Genomic DNA, 26,830 nt, shown 5'->3' on the forward strand with positions numbered 1-26,830 from the left:
GATCAGACTGTGTGGTTGAGATTACACTGTGTGATTGAGATCAGACTGTGTGATTGGGATCAGACTGTGTGGTTGAGATTACACTGTGTGATTTAGATCAGACTGTGTGTGATTGAGATCAGACTGTGTGGTTGAGATTACACTGTGTGATTGAGATCAGACTGTGTGATTGGGATCAGACTGTGTGGTTGAGATTACACTGTGTGATTTAGACCAGACTGTGTGTGATTGAGATCAGACTGTGTGGTTGAGATTACACTGTGTGATTGAGATCAGACTGTGTGATTGAGATCAGACTGTGTGATTGGGATCAGACTGTGTGGTTGAGATTACACTGTGTGATTTAGATCAGACTGTGTGTGATTGAGATCAGACTGTGTGATTGGGATCAGACTGTGTGGTTGAGATTACACTGTGTGATTTAGATCAGACTGTGTGTGATTGAGATCAGACTGTGATTGAGATTAGCCTGTGCATAATTAAGATCAGACTGTTTGATTGGGATCAGACAGTGTGTGATTGAAATCAGACTGTGCATGATTGTGTCATTTAAAACAGAGTGTGTGATTGAGTTTACACAGTGTGATTTAGATCAGACTGTGTGATTTAAATCAGATTGTGTGTATGGTTAAGGTCAGGCTGTGTGTGAGATTAGATTGCATGTATGTGGGTCTATAGTTGTGATCAGACTGTGTTTCTGATTAAGATCAGAGTGTGATTAAGATCCGACCTTGCATGTGTCTGATCATAAAACATGATTCACTGTATCATTTCAAAAACAGAAATCTTGTTTTCTAAAATCATCTAAAAACTTCTGGGTGCTTAAGAAACATTCTCTTTGGTTAAGTCATTGTACACCACTAGGGTCAGACTGTGTGATCGGTGTAAGTGTATGTGTGTGTTTGTGTGTGTACATGTGTGCGTGTGTGGAACGCTGATAATGTCCTTCTTTTATTCTTTAATTTGCAGCGGCTGCACTGTGTCACCTCTGATCAGATCAGACAGACAGAGAGCTGCTGCTACTGGAGAGGAATTAAAAACATCCCCCCACCCCCTCACCCCCCTTTCTCTCTCTGTCTCTCCCCCCCCCTCTCTCTCTCTCTCTCTCTCTCCCCTCTCCGTGTCTCTGTCTTCTTCTGTCTCTTTTTGGTCTCTCTTCTTTCTTTCTCTCTCCCTGCTTCTGTGTCCTCTCTCTCCCTCTGTCTCTCCCCTCCCTCTTTGCCCATTACCCGTCCCTATTGGTTGAGGCCCTCCTGACGTATGTCTCATACCTGTGCTGTGGAGCGCGCGGCCTTGGGGAGCGGTGATGAGGATGCTGCTGCCATGGCAACACGGCGCCGAGCTCGAGCCCGCTCGCGTGCGTGCTTATTTATTTATTTATTTACTTACTTAGCTCCGTTGTCCGCGCGCGTGCGCTATTACCGATGAAGCGGCGCCTCGTCGTGGATGTTTAGGCGGGACCGTGTGTATGAGACAGAGAGAGAGAGAGAGAGAGAGAGGGAGGGAGAGAGAGAGAGATTGATCATTCGCGTAGGTGTATGTGTGTATAGGTGTGATTGTATCCGCGTGGCGCTCAAACCGGTTTGAGCGCGTGACGTGCAGGCCGTGACGGCGCAAGGCGCGCGGGGCTCCGCTCGGTCTCGCGCTCCGTTTCACCTTCAGCGCGCGAGGTGACGTTTCTTTTATTAATGGCGCGCGCTTCCTCTCAGCGAAACCCTGTTGCGCGCTGAGACGCGAGCTTTATCACCACCACTACTATCACCACCACGACCATCATCATCCTCATCCCCATCATCATCATGCTGTGATGCGCGCGCGTGCAAATGCGAGAGCGTGTCAGTATGAATCAGCGCGCGCGTGATTCAGCGCGCGTGTGTGGGAGCTCCAGACGGACCGCGCGCGCCGGACACTGACGGAGCCGCAGCGGCAAGATCAAACAGCACGGGAAGAAGGAAGGTGCGCGCGTGGTACGTGGCGATGGCGCCGGCGGGGCGGCAGCACTGACGGACGCGCTGAAGGACACACGGCCCTGCGCGCGCAGCCAAGGGCATTGAGGGCAGAGACATGTGAATGAGAGACAAGCAGGCACGAGCGCTGCGGGAGCGCGCAATACACTCCCGCGACGCCTCACACACAGAGGAGTGTAACAGGTCAGAGTACACACGAGAGAGTGTGTGTGAGCGTGAGTATGAGTGCGTGTGGGTCTGCGTGTGTGAGTATGTCTGAGAGTGTGTCTCTGTAAGAGTGTGTAAACGTCTGTCTGGGTGTGTGTGAGTATGTGTGCAAGAGTGTGGTTGTGTGCATGTGTGTGTCTGCATGTGAGTAAGAGTGTGTAAGTGTATGTGTGACTGTGTGTGAGCATTAGGGGTTTTTGTGTGAGAGTGTGTGAGTGTGTGTGTGCATGCGTGTAAGAATGCATAAGTTTCTGTGTGACTGTGTGTGAGTATGTGTCTGTGGGTATGTGTACGAGTACATGAGTGTCTGTGTGTCAGTGTAAGAGTGTGTGAGTGAGTGTGTGTTGCCATGGACGGAGCGGTTGGCTCCGCTGCCCGTAACGGTGAGCCAAAGCGGCGCAGCAAAGGCAGTCTGCCGTCTCCGGGCTGCCGCCTGTCTCAGGCCTCTCTGGAGGGTGACCGTGGTGACCCGCCTGCTCGGCGCCGCCCATCCGTCATGAGCTCCTCGCGGGATGGTGGCCCATTTCGCTCTGGCACTGCAGCCGGCACCGCTGCAGGCACCCCCACCACGCCAGCTCCCTTGCCCCCACGCTCAGTGGGCTTTGCGGCGTCCCGTGCAGCGCTGGCCTCCACCTCCTCCTCTGGCACAGGCGTGGTGGTGGTGGCGGCAGCGGCCGAGACAAGTGTGAGCACTGCAGCCGGAACGCCTGAGGCCCTGCCGGGTCTAGATGGAGAAGACTACAGCTACTCCAACCAGTCCACCTTCATCCAGAGACAGTTTGGCGCCATGCTGCAGCCCGGAGTCAACAAGTTCTCCCTGCGCATGTTCGGCAGCCACAAGGCCGTCGCACTGGAGCAGGAGAGGCTGAAGAGTGCGGGAGTGTGGATCATCCACCCGTACAGCGACTTCAGGTACAGGGGGAAGAGGAGGGGATGAAAGGAAGGATGGATGGATGGACGGATGTACACAGAGGTGTGGAAAAGAGTGGGTAGAGATAAAGTGATGGACAGAGAGAGACAGATGGTAGGATGAGGAAAAGAGGAGTGGTTTCAAGAATGGATGGGTGGTTGTAGACAGATGGTTGAAGAAATGGAAAGGATGGAGAGGTGCATGGAGGGCAAACATCATCTGCAGAGAAATGAAAAGGGGAGGTAGACGAGGGAGTGAATATATGGGTGTGGTGAGTAGGAAGAAAGAGAGAATGATGGATGGAAGAGGTGTGTATGTGGAGAGTAAAGGGCAAATGGAGGAGCATATTAGTGAAAAGAGTGAATAGGTGAAGTAGAGAGGGAGGGGTGGATGGAGGGTCGAAGGTGATGGTTGTGCATGTGTAGAGAGGTGTATATATAGGAGACAATAGTGAGTGGTAAGTAATGACGGATGGATGGATGAATGGATGGACAGGGAGAGTGATAATGAAGACTGATTGATGTATAGATCAGTGGAAGGAAGGAAGGAAGGGTGGAATTGATTGATGAGAAGGAGGGAGAGATAGATGGAGAGACTGTGGGAGGTAGAGTGTGATGAAAGGGCAAAAGAGACATTGAGCAACTGTACACTGACAAAGGTGATGGGGAAAGAGGGAGAGAGTGGGGTGGATGGAATAGATGTAGAGGAAAACACACAGACAATGGATTTGGTGGAGTTACTGAGGGAAAGACACTCTAAAAGATGTGTGTGTGTGTGTGTGTGTGTGTGTGAAAGGGATTTCTGGGCCGTGTGAAATCTCCTGGCTGCTATGGCGGTGCGGATGGATAGAAGGATGGATCGGTGTATTTAGTGGTCTTTCTGCAAGATGTTGCCTCCAGTCCTACCTACTGAGAGACTTTGAGCTATATAGTTTATGTTATGTGACTCTTTAAGTTGCGCTGGCAAGACCACCTCAAGGCCACATTCGAACAAAGTCTCTTCAGCTAAACACAGCCACTGCTCTAACCAATGAGGTGGCCAGATTTACAATAAGCAAACAACAGTGATCCAATCTGCCATGCTTTGATCTGCTAACTTTTGCACAAGAACAGATTCAGATGAAAGTCAGTAGCAGCAGAGACTTTCGTGCTGTGCCCCCTGCTGGTGCAGTGCAGCACTAAAAACACTGGCATGAAGTGGTGTGTGGCCTCGAGCAAGGGATTCTGTGGGAGCGCTGTTTACAATCAAACGCAACTGTGTGGTTACAGGACGTCTGACAGAGCACATGCTAAATGAGACATGCAGAATAAATCGGGCGTTCGCATTGAACTGGATTTTTAATCACCTTTCACTCATTCACACACCTCAGTCTCAGTCACAAACAGCTGTCAGAACGTGGTTTAAATTAGGTGTGTGTATGTCAGTTCTTGAAGATGCTGGCCCAGTGCTCCCAGGTGGACTGTTCCAGCAACAGGCTGCAGCCAAATGCTGTCTGTGAGCTCCCTCGCTCAGTGGCCAAGCTAAAATTAAATCACACACAAACACACACACACACACACACTTGCTTGGATGCAACCTCTGATGTTGTTGGTTGGTATATTATATTACAGGGAAAAGTCTGAGAGCGGATCAGCGTCCAGGTTTTAGCCAATATAATAGATTTTCTATCATGGCTGTCATTTTGGAGCATTTTTATCAGGCTGTTTGTCATGAAATTGTGTCACAATGTAAAGAACAACTACAGCAGTTTTGTAGGTTTTTGGTTGATAGTGACAATATACAAACACTCACACACCCTTTTGAGCAATATGCAAAAGACTGCAGTTAATCTGTCTACTACTGACTGCAGCTGCCAAACCGCAGAGCCTTCCACCCAGGTGTACATGTGGCAAATGCACCATTATTTGTCAGTAAAGAGGTAAAAAGAAAGAGAGCAAGAGAGAGAGACCGACAGAGAGAGAGAGAAAAGAAAGACAGATAGGGAGGTGGAGTGTTGAGTGATTCGCGTCTGGGTGGTACTTTGAAGGCAGAAGCGCGAGTGTTTGTCTGCTGATTGCTCTTCAGATATGTGTGTGTGGCACTATGATATATGGTGTGTGATGTGAGTTCTGTGGCCTAAATTCATTCTCACTGATGAGCTGAAGTGGGGCTGGGAGTCCCAGCAGACCGGCTTTAATCGTCTGTGTGCTGCTAGCATCAGAGCAGCAGCACAGCCTGTTCACACCCTTACCTGCAACCACAGCAGCTTTCACCATCACACCTCCCTCACTGCTTCACCTTTATCTTTTTCCTCAAGATCGCAGAAGAGATTGCGGTCAGCTTTGTGACCGCATGGAGGCACCACTCACTATAGATGCTATAGATTACTATAGATTTACCCAGTTTTCAATTTAATCAAATGTAGTCGACCATCCAAGATGTGTTTGGCTTTTTGCACTGAAGCTACAAAGCTAATGTAGCTAACATGTAATTGAGGCTTATACTTATACTCCAATCAGCTCTGTGCAGACTGTATGGCTAAATCAACTACCTGCCAACTACCAATACACTTGCTCCAATGGTTTTTGGCACTGAATGACACATGGTACATCACATAGCATGAATCCATGGTTCACAAAGTGGGGTTTCGGGACCACCAAGCAGGCCTAACATAATGCCACAGTCCACTGGACAATATAAGCTACTGATATGAGCCACAAGAAACATTATAGGAGACATGCTGCAACATCCCTGCCCTGAAAATAAGCTACAGTCAACTCAATTTTAAGGTACAAGGACAGCTACATCAAGTCTGGTTCTAGAGAGAACATTGACATTAGGCAAAAATGTAATCTGTCTCAAGGTTCTAGCAAATGAGGCAGGAAGCTAGTCAAGCTACATCTATGTACAGTGCATCCTGACCAACAGATCTTACGTAAATGAGAACAGCTTGTTCTCCCAAATGATGAATATGACGTGACATGTTTCTACAGCTTGAAATGAATCGATGGTGGTCCATAGATTTCTTTATTTTATTTTTTTTGCACAGCAAGGGGTCCCTGACAGCAGAATGTTGGAGAACCTCTGGCTTAAAGCAATAAATCGAAAAATCTCACAGCTCTAGAGGATTAAAGGGGAATTTACAGATTTTTCCAAATTTGTGCATAATTTAACCATCACGTCATTCAAAAGTGTAATGTGCTTCAGTATGAGGAAACTTGGGCTACAGTCACACAGCAGGTAAAGTGGCCCAAATCCTATTTTCTCCCCAAATATTTAGGCTGTTCACACAATCCTTATGACGTGACCTGTACTCGTCATTCGTCTGTTTACGTGCGCAAAAGAACAGTGCTTCTCGTGAAGCTTCACTTTCACCAGCATCACAGGAGCTATCAAGGAGTTCCAGTGTCTGACAGCTGGGCTTATCACTGAGAATGCGCTTGAGCTCGCTGTGAAAAGGGCAAGTTATTCAACCACGGCCACTTCTTTGGTTTGCGTCCTTGGTTTTTCAGACATTTCTTTAGAAATTTCTTCAAACCCAGAGTGGCTGCGATATGTGTCTTCTAATTTACTTTGAACAGAGACATCACCCCAAATATTCATGAGGTCTGTTACCTCGCTATCCCGCCACTGAAAACCTCCCTCACTGCTGTGGTCTATTTTCTCTCCTCCTCAGTAAACGTTGAGTTGGAGAATTATTTTTTTTTTTGGCTTTTCAGACTCGCAGACTGGTTGTATATTTATCAGATTTTAATACCACATATGAAAGTTAATATTATCAGAAACCACCAACAAATCTTGTTGAAACCTTTTTTTCAGTTTTTATATGCATCTATAGGCTGATGATGGTAAAGTAGGGATGACTCTAGATCTATTAGTATATATATATATATATATATACTAATAGATCTAGAGTCATCCCTACTTTACCATCATCATCATATATATACATATATATATATATATATATATATATGTTTTCATTTTTTTATATATGTACATTTCATACATGTACATATATAAAAACATGTACATGTACATTTTGTTTTAGGACAAAAAAAAAACTCTTAGGCATCAGACAGCATATTCCCACAATCAATACGTTACCCTAAAGTGATACATTTCTCACCAAACGACAACTTTAAAGGTGTTAGCATTATTTATTACTGTTGGTTTTCTGAACAGAGGTTTACTAGTGCTTTGGTATTGTAGTACTTCCAATTATTTGTTAAAATCATATATTGAACATCACATTATCTCTAGTGTCAGATTTGCATTATTCCAACTGCAGTAATTGCTGCACATATCTTAAAGTATCCTTCTAATTATTCAGCTACTTTAAGATGCGCTCATGACATTTAGATTCACACACAGCAGGTAAAATATCTATTGCTCTGGAACAGTTGCACATTAACCTGAGGTCACCATGACCTTAGATCATCTCATTGAGGAGTATAAAGCCCGCGAGCATTGGGCTGTGGAGCAGTGGAACTGCATTCTTTGCAGTGAAGGAGCTCAATGCAGTACCTCAGGGATGACTTGGGGCTGCATTTGTGACCCAGAACTAAGCATCCATTATTGGCATTGCACTTGTGTCTTAATGCTGTCATATCCTAACAGGGTAGAGGATATAGAGACAGATTTGCCCAGATAAAATGTGAGGTTTCATGTTTTCAATATTGCAAACTGATCTGAATATGAACATCTGCTGATTCATATGAACTTCTGACAGAGAGAGTATACCCGTTTATGATCCACAGCACAGTTCTGAATACATCAGCCTCCAGGTGGATTATTCCAGCTCACTGTGCCCATGGATTTATGCTGGAGTTATTATAGTTGTCTCCAATGAAAATGTCATAGCAGTGTTAAGCCTATATCTGCACTCTGTGTGTGTGCGCACGTGCTTGTGTTCAGTACGGTCTATGCTGGGAGCTGGGGCTGTGTCCTCTGTGCCTCCATACAGGCGCGCAGGCCCTCCGTCCTGACCTCTGTAGCAGTCAGTTTGCAGACCCGTCCCGAGCTGCTGCTGTGTTCAGCTGCCACAGAGCATAAATGAACCGGTGTGACAAGCTGGAACACTGGCTTTTCCCTTTATAGGGGGAAATGTGCTTTTTTAGAAAGCGGGAGGAGAAAAAAAAACTATGCTCTGCTTGGTAAAGTCACCTCTGTGTGTCCTGTGAGTCTCTTACACCGACAGCCGCAGCCCTATTCAGCACATTAACTCATACAGAGCCTTTTCGTATGCTGACATTGAGAGCTCCAGTACAGTGATGAATGCAAATGTAGCAGCCAGTGAAAACACTGCAGAGTTATTACAGTTCTTCTTCATTACTTACATGCTGCTTTGGCCCGCTGGCAGACGATCCTCAGTATCTACAGTTTGTCTTTTACTCATGTCTGTGAAGCACAATTTGAAACACATCTCACGGTATTCCATTCTTTCTGCATACTTGCAAAACACCACAGCATGATGCGCTGTCTCTAAGCATAAACTGAACGGTCTCTCTAATGCCAAACAAACCCTCTGCGCGTGTGCACAGAGAAACTACCAGCTGTAGTCAATCATGATCACTAACAGGAAGCCTCGGTTTTGCCAAGTAAAAAGACATACTGGCTGTGTCTCAAATCATATTAAATGCTGCCTACTCATGCAGTATTTGAAGGCAGGAAGGTACTGAGTCATGTCCGTATCGAACGTTTGTATAAAATGTTGGCTGGCATATTTAGCCAAATTGTGAAGAAAAAGCATCATGGCGGAAGCAGGCAATAATCTGTCCAAATGTTTGTTAAAAATTACTTCCGAATTATTCTCCCTAATATTTTATTTCTAACAAGAAATAAATAGTAAATAGTAAATAGTAAATAATTCTGGCCATTTACGCCTAGTACTTTTAATTAGTTACGTCACCAGCTGACAGTGGTTAACAGTATCCTGGCACATCATGATGCATTGCTGATTTGGTTGTAGGTACCTTCATCACAATGCTGACTTTTAGACTTATGAGACAGCATAAGCAGCAAGGCATCAAGGCAGCTGCCTTCCGTTTCGGACACAGCCTTTGGAACTTTTAGCACCACTGAATTAATTATGTGGGTGTATGTATATTTTTTTTAAAACCCTGTATGTGTAGTTTTGATCTTGCACTGATTTCAGAAAACCCTCAAAAAATATAAACCTGTGCACCAACATCTGTATTTCCATCTTGCTATACACATGATTTACATTAAATGAACATTAAATGACATTAAATGTACATGCCATTAAACACAATGACATAATTAATTAGACAGTTATGGCACATTTATGTTTTGACTCAGTATTCCTGTGCGTATTGCGCTGGGACATGAGTAAGAAATAATTAGTATAAAAAATGAATTTAATAAAATGACATCATGCTCCTGTTTTTGCCAGTGAGACTTCTGAGGGTTAAAGGGTGTTGCTGGCTGTTATTTGCCACGGTGAGCTGAACAAAGGCTCACAGCTACACAGATGTTCAACACAGATTTCAGTTTATTCTCAAGGTCACTTAAACATGTTTGTGCCTGAGCCAGTTTGCTAGTGTGCCCAGTTTTGGGTTATTCATGTCTACTATATTTGTGCTTAAGATCTGCTAGGACCTCCTTAAGACCGCTCTGTCGCTCTCTCCCTGTAGACCTATTAATGTTAATGCTCTCTTCTGTACAAATGTCACCGCTACATGCTGCCTTAAAATCACATTAACAGTGAGAGGCAATGATATCCTTCTTAAACCTATCTGTTCCTCACAGGCAGAGTGAGTTAGATAGTGTTAGAGAGAGAGAGATAGATAAAGAAGGAGAGAGAGAGAGAGAAAGATGGAGACGCATAGCATTTGTTTAGAAGTGGCTTCTGCATCAAATCTGCACTTATTTAAATGAGTACGTAACAGATGTCCTTCACTAATTGTGAAGGAAACATCTGTTTTACCCTTCAGGTATCTACAGCAGGGTCACTGAGCAACTCTCTCAGCTTGGGTTTACGCTCCTTCCTCACGCTGTTGATGGTCAGAAAGTCTAAATTGTTTGTTAGAATATTCTCAATCTTAAAAAAATGCTCTTGTGGCTGAATGCAATCAAATTCACACAACAATGCTCCAATATCTAGTAGAAAGCCTTCCCTGGACAGTAGAGAGAGTTACTTCAACAAACGCTGGATACAATCTTTTAATATGGATGCGCAGTGGATGGGCAGGTGTCCCTATACTTGTGTGTATGTGTCTATGTAATGTGTATATGACGCATTAATACAGAATTCAGTCAAACACATTATGCTGTGTATTGCTTATTTTCCAGTGGCTTCAAATGTGCCTCGGCCAATCAGATTTTAAGGCCGTAACTAAGGTTTGTGCTGAAGGTTGCTGTCAGTCAATCTCTCTAATAGCCACAACCTCTGACCTCAGGCCAGTCTGAGACTGATTGTTAACACAAAAGTTGTAACTCCTCTCTTGTATCTTCTCTCCTTCTCTTCCTGTCACCTTTCTCTTTTCCTCTCATCTCCTCTTCTCTTTCCTCTCCTCTTCTATTTTCCCTATCCTGCTTCTCTTTTCCTATTCTCTTCTCTTGTGTCCTCTCCTCCTCCTTCTTCTCCGCCTGTCCACCCTTTTTCTTTTCTTCTCCTCTTCATTCTCGTCTGCCGACTTTCTCCTTTCCTCTCCTCTCCTCCTCCTGTCCACCCCTTGTCTTTTCCTCCCCTCTCTTCCTCCGCTCTCCCTTCTTCTCTCCAGATTTTATTGGGATCTGCTCATGTTGTTACTGATGATGGGGAATTTGATCATCCTCCCGGTGGGAATCACTTTCTTCAAGGATGAAAACACTCCTCCGTGGATCATCTTTAACGTCGTGTCAGACACACTCTTCTTGGTGGATCTGGTGCTGAATTTCCGTACGGGCATTGTGAAGGAGGACAGCACGGAGATCCTGCTGGACCCCAAGGCCATCCGCCAGCGCTACCTGAAGAGCTGGTTTCTGGTGGACTTCGTCTCATCCATTCCTGTGGATTATATCTTCCTCATGGTGGACCTGGAGGCTCGGCTGGACTCGGAGGTAGACTTGTATTGGTTTTTTTTTTAGTTATTTTACAATATTCCATATAAATAACATAGTGTTGTTGTTGTCGTGCTAATTGCATGCCTAAAGCATCACGTCACATCCCACATGAGCTGCTGTGAAGCAGAGTATTATTCTGTGAAGCAGAGTATGTGCTGAGTGTCCTGCTGTCTGTGCTGTGCCTCTGCAGGTGTACCGCACTGCCCGAGCTCTCCGTATCGTCCGCTTCACCAAAATCCTCAGCCTGCTGCGTCTGCTCCGTCTCTCCAGACTCATCAGATACATTCACCAGTGGGAGGAGGTGAGGTCAGACTGAAGATGGTTGGTGGAATAATGTCAGAGTGGGGCAAGACTGACAAAGAGAGACAGCTAAAGAGAGGGCTAATGCTAATGATATGAACAGGCACAGCAGAACTGGCATGGCTAGCGTATAGTGTATATCATTGCTGTCACACAAAAATCTTCTATCTCCAAAACAGCAACTTAACAGGAATAGAAAAAACTTCTAAAGTTTCTATGAAAGTCACTGTGAAATTATTTTGGAGCATTTCTATGTGAGATTTACATGTAAATAAAAGGTACAATGTTTTTGCAGGGCAGCAACAATAAATCTAATTCAGTAATATATTTAAAACTCAGGTTCTCGTCAGCTTTGGAGTATTATGGTAGAGAGAATGTTGCATGTGATGCTTTGTATGTTACCATTTAAAGGCAGTGTACACTATCCTGGAGAACAACGTTTGATATTTGAACTCAACAGTGAAATATTTAACCATCAGGTTCAAATGTTCCGTATTCATTTGCTGGTCGCCGGCCTCGTACAACATCGCTACTGCGTCATCAGCATGTTGTTAGCATGTCGTTAGCAAATGTTTTAGATCTCTGTGGCAATAAAACCCTTCACAAATGTATCTTATGATTAAATACCATGATACAATCTAAGTGAGAGCAACGTCATGGCAAGTAATTAGCTTTAGCTAGGTTAGCATTAGCAAACTGCTGCTACAGTTGCTGCTGCTAGGCAAATCAGTTATGATTATCGATCACAAACATTCACAAACAGCACAAAATGGTTCTGACCTATTTCTGAAACAGGAAAAATAAGGCAATGTTACAAACCTATCGAGCAAGACTAAAGCAACATCCTCATCCAGACAAGCCACGAGGGTCTTCTCCCCTCGCCTGATCTCAAAGCTTTCTGTACAGCTTTTTCCCATGGCACCAAACCATCAGGTCCAAATGTTCAGCATTCGCATGGCGGTCCCGGCCTCGTACAATATAACTATCTGTGATGTGCGCATGCCAGCTGATGTTACCTACGCATGAATCTACATAGTCCTGCCAAACCGTGGTGTGACCCCTAACGGCAGTTCCCTCTGATCCTCAGATCTTCCACATGACGTATGATCTGGCCAGCGCAATGGTGCGTATCGTCAACCTGATCGGTATGATGCTCCTACTGTGTCACTGGGACGGCTGCCTGCAGTTCCTCGTACCCATGTTGCAGGACTTCCCCATCGACTGCTGGGTCTATAAAAACAACATGGTGGTGAGTGCATGTCTGTGTGTAAGTGTGTAATCAGGGGAGTGCTTGTAAGCACACGGGGGAGCTAGTTTTGAGGTCGCATCAGTTATGCACAAATATTATTATCACAGCATGTGTACACAGACTGTGTCTGGTGTTAGCAGCATGAGAGTGTGTTTATGTGTGTGTGTGTGTGTGTGTGTGTGTGTGTGTGTGTTTGTCTGTGCAAATATACTCTTCAGTATTGCGTGTAATGTCTCTCGTGCAGCAGAGCAGTATGTCAGAGTGGGTGGTGATGAAAAAACTGTAATACACATGAGGTGGGCAAAATAACAAAAACAGGCAAATACATAAATATGAGGCACCTATTACACAGCAGAACTGGTCTTGTGCAGTCAAAACAGCTTCAGGCCTTCTTTCCATGCTGCCACAAGTCCTGAACTGTCCTGAATAGAGGACATGGGTGATCCTTCAAGAAGAAAGGGATCCAACTCGAGAAGGGGTGGACCCTGGTGTTGATGAAGCTTCATGACTCCTATGAGACGCCATCCCAAACCATTATGGGTCCAGCAGCATGGTGACAGACTTTATGAGCGTTCCAGAGGAACCTAACATGTATTATAAGGAGTCTCCTGAGGAAGCTCCTCTGGCTTCTCAGGTCTCAGAGGAAGCACATACTAGCCTTCGCTCTTCCAGTTTGGTAGCACTGTGTAATAGGAGGAGACATTGAAAAATTCACCCCAAAATCTGATAATATTTTAAAATAGACCAAAAGCATTAAGATCTACAGTCTAAAACGATGGATAACGATTGTTAAAAATACGTATTTAATATCAAAATAATTTAGAATCGTCAGTCCTTCAGGTGTAAGAAAATATTGATATATCATTTATGGCACTAGGCAGACACTCTTATCCAGAGCAAAGGTTACTCATATTACAGAGGTGGGCCAATGTAGTGTTAGGAGTCTTGTCCAAGGACTCTTATTGGTGTAGCGCAGCACCCAAACCAGGAATCAAACCCTGGTCTCCCACATGGTGTGGTAGCTGACTGGCAGGTAGTTGGTGTTATCTGTTGCACCACACCAACCACTTTATAGCATGTTTTGTAATGCTGTCTCGGTTATATTGAATAATACTGAAAACAAAGGATTTTTTTTTGATTAATAGTGTATATATAAAAATTGGGGGCAGACAGTGGTTCATTTTGTGGTGTGATTAAACCCTGACCACTAGATAACAGTATTGTATTGTCCTCAGATCCCACTGTTCTGACTGTATAGCACACTGAGCAAATAGTACACTTTTCTTTTACTCCAATTTTATGGAGTAATGTGTTTTTATACTGACAGTTTTCTTAAAATATTATTTAACAATATGGTAAAATCTCCTTGCTTACAGTATTGCAAAAACATAACAATATATTGAAGCGTAGCCCCTGTATTGTGGAATGCCCTGGTCAATCCACTAAAACAAACAGCTGACAGTGGTCCCTTAGAGGCCTAAAGGATAATGAGCTAGAGGATGGCAAAGTCAAATAGTTCTGCTTGAATAGACTTAAAACATGGCATATTATGGCATATTTAAGTTTGCATTAGTTGTGCATTGGAGATCACTCTGGATCAAAATTTACATTGAAATGATTTAAAAAGCAAAGCTGATTCCAGATCAAAGACCTCCTTTAGCATTCTCCACCCATAGGCACGTCTGGGTTTTGGGATAATGTGTGTAAAGTCTGTGCGATGCCGACTACAGACTGATGATCAAAGTCAGATTTAATTCCAGACCGTCCAGGATTTGTGCTTCTTTTTCCAGGGCTTTGGGCTTTTGATCAACATCTCTGCGATAAACTCCAGCTTTATGAAGCTCACAAAGAACAGGTGTTGTGAAGATTCAGTCACAGGGATGCTGTTTTTATTTTACTGATACCACCTGCAGCTCTTCTGTGCTGTTGGTTGGCTCTTTTTGCTTTGAAAGTCCTTGTGTCACATAACTAATCATTAGGTTTCTCAGGGCTCACCTGTATATGTCTCACCTGTATAGCTGCATTTTTAATGAGTTCATTAAAGCAGTATTATGCAAGAATTCCCGCTTCTACAAAGTTACATTGAACAGTTATCAGCTTACTGAGGCCGGAGTGGCAGTGACAGAGCTGCTAATCTCTGTTGTTAATATCAGTTCAGCATCAACATGGTTTTGACCCTGTTTTTTTAAGGTAAAAATGCTACTGCTTTAAGGTTGTGTGGTGTTTCCACTATTCTGTCCTATAGCTTTGGACATGTATGTTGAAATTCAGTTGGTTTTCTCCCTGGAAGCTGCCTGATCTGTATGGGTCTGTGCATGCATGTGTGCACTGATCAGTGTGTGTTTGGACATGTTGACTTTGCCACCTGTCCTCTACCAGTCAAGAAGATACTAAAAAGATCTTACTCTGAAATATACTTGGCAACACTGTCTCACACACTTTCTCTCTCTTTCTCTCTCTCACACATGCACACACACACACACACACACACACACGTAGATCAGGACTCCATTTGAGGGAGTCGCTGACTCATGCCACGGCAGGGTTTCCACCATGGTTGTCACAGCAACAGTTGCTAGGCAGGTGATGCTCAGAGTTCCCCTAGAGAGCTTCTCCATCTCCGTCTGCCGTGCTCAGATCTGAACAGCCCTCCTCCCCCAACCTCATCTGTTGATGTGCAGTTTGTGTTATCCATCTTCTAGCCCTCATCATCATCAGCGCTCAGTTTCTGACCACAGAGCTGACCTTTACTGCATACGTTTGAGTGGTGGACCACTCTCCACACAGCAGTGACACTGACATGTGTAGTAATAAAACACACACACACACACACAGCTGTTGGGTGTCGTACTGGCACCACACACAGCAACATTGCTGTGTTGAGAATGCTCCTTCGTCCAAATAATGTCTGCTCAACAGGGGTCATCTACTCAAAAACTGTCCAAGAAGGTGTCAGATTGTGCAGGACGACATATGGATGCCCCACAGTCTGTAATCGTGCACCTACTGTATACAGTGGACCTACAAGGACAGTTACTGTCATAAAATGACCACTGAGTGGGCAGTGAGTGTGTATATGAATATACAAACAGTTTAAGCAGTGTACACTCCCACTGCAATAGCAGGAGCTCCAGCTAATGATGCAGTGAGAATGCACTGGACTCAACCATCTGCTCTCCTGCACATCTTGTATTGATCTTATTGATCTTATTGACTGTTTATTCTAAAGGTGTAAACGTTTGGCCTCACAGCAGTTCTCTGGAGAACAATTCAGTGCATCACAAAGTCTCAGATTTTACCATGATTGAAGTAGATTAGATTATGAAAGAAGAACATGTTTATGCCAGAACATTAAGCACCTGGAGAAATGGTGGCAGGATAATAATCTCACTTTAAAGTACCTTGGAGTCCACGTCAGCTCCCTGGCAAAGAAGACCTGTCAGCGTCTCTGCCACCTAAGACAACTAAGGGACTTCAGACTCCATCCAAGGTGCTGCTACCATCTACACTTGCATCAAAAACATACTGATGAAGAACATCAAAGCTTGGTTTGGGAACACCACCAAGCAGGGCAGGCAGGCTCTCTAGAGGGTGGAGCGTTCAGCTAAACGCATCATTAGGAATTAGCTTCCGTATCTGCAGACTGTCTACAGCAAATGGTGCTGGAGCAAGGCCAGGAAAAATATCCATCCAAACAATGGACTTTTCTCTCTGTTGCGGTCAGGAAAGCATTTCCACCCCCTAAATGCGAACACAGAGAGGATGCGGAGGAGCTTATTCCTACAAGCTATTCAGGCTCTGAACCAGGACACTAAGTAGAACTACCCACATACACACATCACACACAGTACTCTTTTCACTTTTAATTATTATATTACCTCCTGCTTAATTAGTCAAGTCAAGTGGGTTTTATTGTCATTTCAACTACATACAGAGTACACAGTGAAACGAAACAACGTTCCTCCAGGACCATGGTGCAACATAGACAGTGCATACAAAACACAAGTGCAACACAAACAAGTGCGGACAGACAACACAACACAGTACAGACAGAGAATAATAAATAATTGCCGGTAGTGTGCAAATTCTGCAGTGTGTAATAAATATTGAGTCCAGTGAGGTAGTAAAGTTATTAGTGCAAATGCTTTGTGTAAAAAAAAACATTTTATCTGTGGTAAATGGTTGGAGAGAGAGAGAGTGTGTGTGTGTATCAGAAAAGACATCAGTTCAGAAGTTGAGTTGAGTTGAGAAGTCTGATGGCTTGGGGGAAGAAGCTATTGCAGAGTCTGGTCGTGTTGGACCGGATGCTGCGGTACCTTCTTCCTGATGGCAGGAGGGAGAACAGTCTGTGTGAAGGGTGGGTGGAGTCATCCACAATGCTGGTTGCTTTGCGGATGCAGCGGGTAGTGTAAATGTCCATAACTGAGGGGAGAGAGACTCCGATGATCCTCTCAGCTGTCCTCACAATGCGTTGGAGGGTCTTGCGGTCAGAGGCTGTGCAGGTCCCAAACCAGGCAGTGATGCAGCTGCTTAGGATGCTCTCTATGGTCCCCCTATAGAATAGGGTGTGGATGGGTGGAGGGAGACGGGCCTTTCTTAGCTTCCGGAGGAAGTAGAGACACTGCTGGGCTTTCTTGGCTGTAGAGCTGGTGTTCAGGGACCAGGTCAGGTTCTCCGCTAGGTGGACACCAAGTAACTTGGTGTAGAGAACAGAGAATTAAACAGTATTACTGAATGTTGCACATTCACTTCTGCACATACAGGTTCCATAAAGCATCCTACGGCACATTTGTCCACAGATATTACAGCTGGACCCGTAGGTCCTGCACACTCATAGGCTGCCAAAGCTGGCCTCCCAGCTGGTCCCATAAAAACTCGATTGGCAACAAATCTGGCAACTAGGTAGGCCAAGGAAGTGTTACGAATTAGATTAGACATTCCCTCGAAACCCTTACTGGGTGGTGGTGAGAATTACCCTGACGAAAAAATGCAGTTGGAAGCCCTGCCATAAGAGGCAACACATGTGGCTGCAGGATGTCCTGCACATATCGTTGAGCTGGGGTAACCGACATCCTGATTTCTGCTCATGACTGCACACGTGAAAGTTGGGAATTCTCTATTATATCTAAAGAGAAATTCAGTAAAAGTGGGCACGTTTTGACATAATGGCAGCTGTTCTTTACATTGTAAAAATGGACCAATAGAAATATACCAAAATGACTTTTGAATGTTTGTTCCTCATCCTGTAAAGTTGCCACTTAGGAGATACAGGGTTTTTGCATGACAGCAACAACATGAAAGCCTTTGCATTAGTATTAAAAAATGTAGTCCTGTTTCCTGTATCCTGCTATTCAGACCCTTCCCTTCCCTCCGTCTCTGTCTGCAGAACGACTCGTGGGGTGTGCAGTACTCCTACGCTCTCTTCAAGGCCATGAGCCACATGCTGTGCATCGGCTACGGCGCCCAGGCCCCCGAGGGCATGACTGACGTCTGGCTCACCATGCTCAGCATGATTGTAGGGGCCACCTGTTACGCCATGTTCATCGGCCACGCAACCGCACTCATCCAGTCCCTCGACTCTTCACGCCGCCAGTACCAGGAGAAGGTGACTATGCATGGATGGATGATAAATGGATGTGTCACTTGATCTTTTGTCAGTTGAGTTGTCAGTTGAATTTAACAGTCCATTTACAGCCTTCTGTGTGAAGCATGTCTCTGCTGTCTCCCATTTGGATAATTTCATGATTAACCCTCGTTCATTCCAAGAGGAGGGATCTGTTTTCTCTGAATGTCTCATTATGATGTCACTTCTTATCAGGATGTCCCTGGCTGTCTCATAATGATATTTTGGTCTGTAGTGTTGTCCTTGATGATCAGGTGACAAACCATTTTCATTTGGACATTTGGGAGGAATGGGGTCATTCAAAAAAGGGAGAACAAAAAATATTACAGAAAAAAATATATTATTTTTTTTCTGCAAGCCATCAACTGTGCACCGTGCAGCTTTATTTAGGGCGTGTCCGTGTGTCTTTGCTATCGTTACAACGGGAAAAGTACGCCTTGCACGGCTCGAAGTGTGCAAAAGGCATGTACTAACTTTTAATTATTCATGGGTGTGTTTTAGGCGTAACATGCAATAAACCATTCAGTATGTCACTTGCCCTTTCCTTTAAGAGCCAGGTGCGGTTTGACTTTGGCGGATTGCTATGTTAATGGCGCAAAGCTGGGGTGTACGCATGTTGGGCACACGCCTGTGTTGACAATTCACTGCCAAGATAGCAATGAACGCCTGATTGTTGATGCCTGCCTAGGTTGTTTTCAGTCAGTGGCGCACCTGTGTTTACCGTTGCCAAGATAGTAATACATCAGAAATTTACCTGAACACACCTCATTTCGAGATCACCACGCCTATCGTCATATATTTTCCCAAGCCCCATTGCTGTTTAAACAATGCAGGCAGAAGGCCTGAAATTAGACTGTTTGTGTAATCTAATCTGCATAAATGAGCATATTTTGCTTGTTTGGATTTTATATAATCGTTTGTTTGTTTAGTCAATAATATATAATGTTGTTATACTGCACAGGAGCCATAACCATAACACCACTGATGGGTGAAGTAAAGGACATTAATTATTTTAATCTACAGTGACATCTGTCAAGGGCTGGATAAATTAGGCAGCATGTGAACAGTCAGTTCAGTAAAAATGTACATGCATAAGTATCTGAGTAACTTTGCTAAGGGTCATATTGTAATGGCTAGATGACTGGGTTGGAACCAAAACTCCAAAACATCAGCCAGTTGTTGGGTGTTCCTAGTATGAAGTGATCAGTCCTACTAAAAGTGGTCCAAGAAAGTACAACCGGTGAACCAGCGACCGGCTCATTGATGCTTTCCATGGAGGCCCCACCTCACAACTTACAGGACTAAAAGGATCTTTGTGCCAGTTACTACAGGATGCCTTTAGAGATGTGGTGGAGTCCATGCCTTGAATGGGCAGATCTACTCAATATTTTTATTATTATTATTATTGTTATGGCATGAATGTCATTCCTTTGTGTGCTGACCTTTGCTAACTGCTGTGTGTGTGTTGCAGTATAAGCAAGTGGAGCAGTATATGTCATTCCATAAACTACCAGCTGACGTCAGACAGAAGATCCACGAGTATTACGAGCATCGCTACCAAGGCAAAATGTTCGATGAGGAGAATATTCTGGGAGAGCTGAGTGAGCCATTAAAGGAGGTTTGTTCTCACATACACAAACATGCATACACACACATACTGTGTACACACACATATAACCTGCCCTGAGACATGTCCACCTCACAGTAATCTTATAAGGATGTTGCATTCAGCACACGTCCCAGATCCAACAACAAGACACTCTACACTCACAGCAAATCAGCCAAATGAGCTGAGAAGCAGCTGCTGTTAGAGAAGCTATTGATTGAAGAAGAAACACTTTCTTCAGATGATCCAGAACACGATGAAGCAGAAATTGAGACTGTTTCAGAAAATGCTTCTGTTATAAATTGGTGTTATTTGTAGCATTTCTCTCCAAACTGGTAGTATTTGACATAGTGGTACTAATTTTAAAACTGATATTAGTTGATATACTGGTACTATTTTTTAAACTGGTTTTGCTTGAGTTTTCATTCATTCAGCTCGTAATTCTCGTTTACCAATTTACAGTTTTCACCCATTCTCTCTCTGTCTGAGTAAGGCACAGTTCAGGGCACTCACCTCAGAGAATATTGACATATATTAGTCTTAAAGGCACAGTAACAAAAACAGCTAAATTCAAACAACCAGAAGGTTGACAAATGTTTTAAGTGGACCTCATAAATATTAAAATACTAGATAAAATTACATTGTTGATCCTTTGTATTTGCTGCATTTAGCTGACGCTCTTATCCAGAGTGACTTACAAGGTCACTCATATTACAGAGGGGGGCCATTGTAGTCTTAGGCCTACATTGGGACTTATTGGTGTAGCGCAGCATAGTCACCCAGACCAGGAATCAAACCCCAGTCTCCCACATGGTGTGGGAGCTTACTGGCAGGTAGTGGTGTTATCTGTTGCACCACAACAACCATTTTGGAGGCCTCATCTTACTTTGATAGTGCTCCCATTATCTATTTTACAAAGATTTTACTACTTATGTGTAACCTGTCCTAAAATGTTAAAGGTATTGCTATCGTTTTGCTAAAATACTCCAATGGTATGTTATAATTGCATTCAATTCCATTTTCATCCAACCCCTTATCTCAACCAATTCACATTCTGAATACAACTGTGGTAGATGCTTTTCTAGTGATATAACTAGCAATGACCGCTACCTCTAAGAGTTAATCCTTCAGTAATGAAAGTCACTGCACATGCAACTGACATGTGAGAGCCAGATTTCTCTGTCCCAGTGTCCTGACCCTGCAAAACTGTGATGTGTCCACTGAATCTGAACAGGAGATTGTGAGCTTTAACTGCCGCAGCCTGGTGGCCAACATGCCACTGTTCGCTAACGCTGACCCCAACTTTGTGACGGCTGTCCTGACCAAGCTGCGCTTCGAGGTGTTTCAGCCCAGTGACTTCATCATCAGAGAGGGAACTGTGGGTCGCAAAATGTACTTCATTCAGCATGGCCGGGTTAGTGTGCTCACACGCGGGAACAAGGAGACCAAACTCAGCGATGGGTCTTATTTTGGAGGTGAGCTAGCATGTTGCTTAATTGTTGAATGAATTTGAGATGATTAATTTTAAAGAAACCTATCAGTTTAGATTTCTATATAGTGTTGGGAATGGGAACCATTTAATTTTGTATTCAGAGCAACTAGTGAACCTAGTGAATTTTATATGAATTTATGATGATGACCTGGAATCTGGTTAAGTAATATCTTTCAGGCCAATAATTTGGTCAGTTTCCCTAAAAGAGAGTATATTTTACAGTTGTTATCAGTAAATACCTTCAGTGGTTCTTAAAGTGTATATATATAAGTGTATATATATGTATATATTTTTTTTTATTTATCTGGCAGTAAAGTATATATATATATATATATATATATATATATATATATATATATATATATATATACACATTTATTTATCTGGCAGTATGTTCGCCCACTTGAAACAAAGTGTCCTTCTACTCACTGAGTATGTCTTTTTGCTTGCCCTTAGAGATCTGTCTGCTGACCCGAGGCAGGAGGACAGCAAGCGTCAGGGCTGATACGTACTGCCGCCTGTACTCTCTGAGTGTTGACAGCTTCAATGAAGTGCTGGAGGAACACCCAATGATGAGGCGCGCCTTTGAGACTGTAGCAGCCGACCGACTAAACCGCATTGGTACTATCTGTCTCCTGTCTCTTTTTGTCATCTTAAAGAAATCCTGAAAAATCAGTTCATTCAACTTTCAGGTAACCGAAAATTGTAGTCAGTCTGCCAAATCAGCTTGTTTGGCATTCAAAGTTTGCTTATTTACTTTTACACTGAAGCCACCTGTCATAGTAGTGTTGCATAGCTTAAAAAAAATAGCAACCGAGTCTGTACTTTTATGAATTTGTAGGAGTATAAGTATGCTTCACATCTCTCTCTCTCTGTTTATCTCCAACAGGTAAAAAGAACTCTATCTTGCTGCGAAAGACATCTCAGGGAGGGTCTGTGGCAGGCAGCAGTCTAGGCCGGGGGCATGGTGGAGGTGGACGTGGCGGAGGCTCGGGTGCGGCTGGCTCCTGTGATAGCATTCTGGTTCAGCAGATTGTCAAACATGACAGCATGCCCACCATGCAGGACTTCACAGCTGGCAATCGTGGCAGCACAGGTGGCACCGTGTCCCCCCACCCCCGGCCAGTTATCTGGGCTCCTTTGGTCCATGCCCCCCTGCAGACCGCAGCGGCGACCACCAACGTGGCCATCACGCTCTTGCAACAGCAGCAGCAGCAGCAATTTCAGCAAGCGCAGCAGCATGGGATGCCAGCTGGCGTGTTTCTCCCCTCTCCACTCCCAATTTCCCCCTCGCCCACTTCCTGCCCACTTTCGCCCCCCCGCCCGCCTATCCTGCACCCTCGGCAGTCTCTCAGCTCCCTCATTGGAGTAATGGGTGGCCTTCCTCCTCGTGGTGTCCCCTCCGCCATGACCCCTACCCCCTCCCCCTCTACAGCTGGGCCGCCCCCTGTGGTAGGAACCCCGCTGACTGGTGGAGCTGGGGTTGCTAAGACTCCATCTAATCCCATATCATCGGTCCCTGCCCCCTTGCAGGCCGGCCGAACTTTACACTACAGTCTTCGTCTCCACACGGAATCCCCAGCAGCAAGCAATACAACGGGAGTAGGGGCTAACACATCCCCTCTCCATAAATCCACACCCCCGTCCTCCTCGGCTATAACAGCTCTGTCCTCTGAGAGCCGGTTCAGCCAACAGGGGGCAAAAGAAGCTCTGATGCGTCATGTAGGAGGCGGTAGCACACAGGGACTGCCAGCACTTGGACGCCTGACCCAGGAGGCCCGGCTACTCTCAGCATCTCAGCCCACGCTGCCTCACCGTGGCTGGCCAGGCATCCAGCCTCACCCGCCGCTGCACCGGAAAGCTTCTGGAGGCAGTCTGCTGCCAGCGCCCTTCCTGGTGCCGCAAGGACAACTCGCTCGAGGCGGAAGTGCAGGAGTGCTGAGCTCAAACACTGCACAGGTCCAGAAACCACCTGCACACCCCCCTCAGCCCCTACCCTCTCCGCTCACACACACACATACAGCACTACCTGGCACAGGGCCAGCCCCTGCACCTGCACCTCTTGTTTCCTCTTCACCCAAACAGACTCCTGTCTCCTCCACTATTGCCTCTCCTGCCCCTACCACAGCCTCTTCTACCCCAGGACTTTCACAGTCTCAACGCCCAAAGGTTTCCCACCCCTCCTCCCCTCCTCAGGCTTCCTCGTCTTCAGAATTGCCCCTCACCTCAGGACCCGCTCCTCTGGCCCCTCCACAGGCACCCCTGAGCAGCAAACCTTCACCCACCTCCCCCTCTCAACCTGCATCCTTCTCTTCCTCTTTCTGTGCCCAGCAAGTTGCCTCTTCCTTGAGCTCCTCTGGGCCTCTGAGCCCTCGCTCTAAGTTCTCCCAGACACCTTCTTCGCCATCTCCTTTATCCTGCAACACCAGCCCAACTCCTACTGCTGCTGGAACTCCATCCCACACCCGGACTCCAACCCCTATTCAGACCCCTGTTCCCACACCTACTCACACGCAAGCACCAACACCTATTCCGACTCCCACCCAAACCAGAACTCCCACTCCAACTCAGACTCCAACAAACTCAACTGTCCAGACCCCTCGTAGTCCGACCCCCATTCAAACCCCTGTTACAAATCTTACACAGACTCAACCTTCAGTTTCTATTTCTGCTCTTTCTCAGCCCCGGACCATAACCTCTGTCCAAATTCCAGGAGCAGTTAAAAGTCCAACTCAAGGTCAAACTCCAACCGCTTCGACTTCAGACACTGCTCAAGCTTCTGTCCTATCTCAAGCCCGATCTCCACCCAGCCAAAGCCCCACTCAAACACCAACCCAAACCCGAAACACAACTCCAACTATGTCCCAAACCAGCTCTCCTGTTCAGGCTCCAGTTCCTGTCCAAACTCAGACTCCCACCCAAGTCTCAATGCCAACCCAGACTCAGATACCCACCTCCACCCAGACCCGAAACACAAGCCCAGTCCTGACCCAAACTCCAAGCTCTTCATCCATCCAACCCCCATCACAAAAGCCAACATCTTCCCCTCTTCAACTTTCTAAACTGTCTACAATTCCAGCACCAGCCACATCTAAACCCACACATCCCCCAACCACGCTCCAAGCTCCAAACCTTCCCTCTACTCAAAACCTAACCTTTAGCCCAACTTCCTTAGCACCTCCCTCTAAATCTCCCTCAAAGGCAACCTCTGTCTCACCTACAGCTTCTAAATCCACTCCAGGTGCCCAGGCTTCCCCAGCCACTTTGTCCTCCACTTCATCCAAGGCGGAGAAACAAGACCGGAAGGAATCAGATCCACTGAGACACAAACTCCCAGCTAATATGTAAAGAGGCTGGAACTATTGCTTTGCATCTGGACACTGGAGGAGGGTCAGAGTTCACATGCCATGTTAGTGATTGTAGGGGCAGGTGAGGGAGGAGAACTGGAAAGAGACTAAAGCACATGGCAGCTCTACAAGTCCGAACCTCTGGGTACCACGGACATGCCGTTCCTCATCACAGCTCCCAGCCTTCACCTAAAGGCAGAATTATACTTCTGTGCGTTAGTGAACATGTGTGGTCATCGTGCATTGACATTCATATAGGCCGCTGCCAAAACATTTTCATGTAACATTAATGCGTGGATTGCGGGGAGTTTTAAATGTGCTGCATTCTAGTAAGACAGAATAGATAGAAGAAGTGAATATCGGATGCTATAGGGTTTTATCCTTTCATTTTGTGTCTTAATATAAGTCCAGCGTTACTGGACATACATCCCCGTTCAACCAATCAATGCACAACATTGCAGATTTGCATTACGTGTAGTTCAGATTTTGGAGGTGTGCACATTGTATATCCATCTTCACATAAGTATAAATCAGCCTTAAGATGAGTGATGCAGCGAGGGATGACTGACAGTGATGAGAGAGTGATGATTCGGGAAAATGTGGACTGTGAAGTGAGGATTTATTGCAGTCCTCACTATCTTCTACCTGTGTTTTCTCCTCTTTATCGGCAAAGAATGTGAATTTTCCTTTTCTAGTTGGACAACGGACAGCAATCGAACTGAGGGAATGTTGTTCATCAAGCACAGGTACCTGCTTATGCCTCCCTCGAGCTCTCCTTAGACAGCATCACATCAGGTAGAATCAAAATGACATTAAGCGGTGAGCGTATTGACCGGGAACAGCGATTCACACAGCCTGCCACTGCCAGTACGAAAACGGGACTGTAGAAAAGAATGGCGATGAAGGCCATCTGCAGAGAACTGTCTTTGTTTTCCAGTTCCACCCCCTTCTTGTCACCTTTTATTCACCAAAGTGTAAAACTTTGTCATGTTATGAATAATAACTATTATAAATAGGCACAATGATATTTCTGAAATAACAGTACTGAAATAATGACAGTAATCAAAGTAATTAGGAGCGATCCACTAGTAGTTTCTCGTCTCAGGTGTTTGGTGTTAGTTTTGGACAGTGCAGCTTTAGAGTCCTCATTCATGATGACTGGTGTGTTTAAAATGTGTTTCTTCGTGTTGCACCTAACTTGCTCAGTTTTCCACAGTGACTACAGTGCTATAGATTCACCTAGTTCTCTGTAAATACAGGCTTCTCTCTCCCTCTCGCTCTCCGTCTCTGTTCGTAAAACACACATGCTTAATGTTCCTGTGGTCTTTCATCTCCCTCTGTGTGATCAGCTTTCATCTGTCAAACTGCCTTTATAGCTGCTACCATCACCCGAAAGACACACACATATATATACACACACACACACACACACACACACACACACACACACACACCTGATCCCCTCTCTCTTTTTATCTGTCATTCCTTTCCTCTTGAGATATGTTGTGTGCCGTCCTTTGCCGTCTCGTGCAGGTAACGTCCCTTTTCTACCCCAGAAACCAGGATGCCTAGACTGTACATTAAGGACCAAATGGTTTTATTTTTCTTTGTTATCACAGCTTTAGCTTTTGAGCAAAAACAATAGTCTATGATTCTAAAAATAGTGAAGGAAGGAAGAAAGGAAGGAAAGAAGGATGATGATGATGATGATGAGTATGGGATGTAAAGTGAATAATGAAAGGGTGATTTTAAACAGAATAAAGAAAATTTAGAATCAGTGTGCTGTGTTTAATGTATGTGTGAGAGTTCACTGCATGTACACTATACGTCCAATAAGTAGAAACCTTTGTAGAAACCTATTCAGTCCGTTGAAATCAAGAGTATTAAGACTTACACCAGATGTTGGAACATTGCTGTGAGTATTATGTGATTGCATTCAGCCGCAAGAGCATTAGTGAGGTCAGGTACTGATGTTGGATGATAAGTTTACAAACGCCACTTCAACTCCTCCCAAAGATGTGGGATGAAGTTCCATCACCCCAAAGTACACACACCACTGCTTCACAGGGGCTTAATACTTCTT

General features: G+C 45.0%; 1 protein-coding gene across 1 annotated transcript; it reads left to right on the forward strand.

Moving 5' to 3' along the window:
* The first annotated feature begins 1,320 nt into the window (after window positions 1-1,320).
* Window positions 1,321-26,524, forward strand: LOC140556258 (uncharacterized). Its single transcript, XM_072679941.1, has 9 exons — window positions 1,321-3,086; window positions 10,809-11,127; window positions 11,321-11,431; window positions 12,518-12,679; window positions 18,066-18,284; window positions 19,774-19,920; window positions 21,143-21,383; window positions 21,857-22,021; window positions 22,290-26,524. Exons 1-9 carry the CDS (start codon window positions 2,524-2,526, stop codon window positions 24,746-24,748), a joined length of 4,386 nt encoding a protein of 1,461 aa, XP_072536042.1. The 5' UTR covers window positions 1,321-2,523; the 3' UTR covers window positions 24,749-26,524.
* Window positions 26,525-26,830: the final 306 nt, after the last annotated feature.

The sequence above is a fragment of the Salminus brasiliensis genome, chromosome 5 (assembly GCF_030463535.1).
Source record: "Salminus brasiliensis chromosome 5, fSalBra1.hap2, whole genome shotgun sequence".
NCBI classification, from domain to species: domain Eukaryota; kingdom Metazoa; phylum Chordata; class Actinopteri; order Characiformes; family Bryconidae; genus Salminus; species Salminus brasiliensis.

What these genes read in the sequence shown, in the direction of transcription:
- LOC140556258 (XM_072679941.1), top strand. Translation starts at nt 2,524, where the DNA reads ATGGACGGAGCGGTTGGCTCCGCTGCCCGTAACGGTGAGCCAAAGCGG. An exon ending in AGGCTCGGCTGGACTCGGAG is followed by an intron (nt 11,128 to 11,320) that starts GTAGACTTGTAT and finishes GTGCCTCTGCAG; the next exon opens with GTGTACCGCACTGCCCGAGC. An exon ending in TGAGTGAGCCATTAAAGGAG is followed by an intron (nt 19,921 to 21,142) that starts GTTTGTTCTCAC and finishes GAATCTGAACAG; the next exon opens with GAGATTGTGAGCTTTAACTG.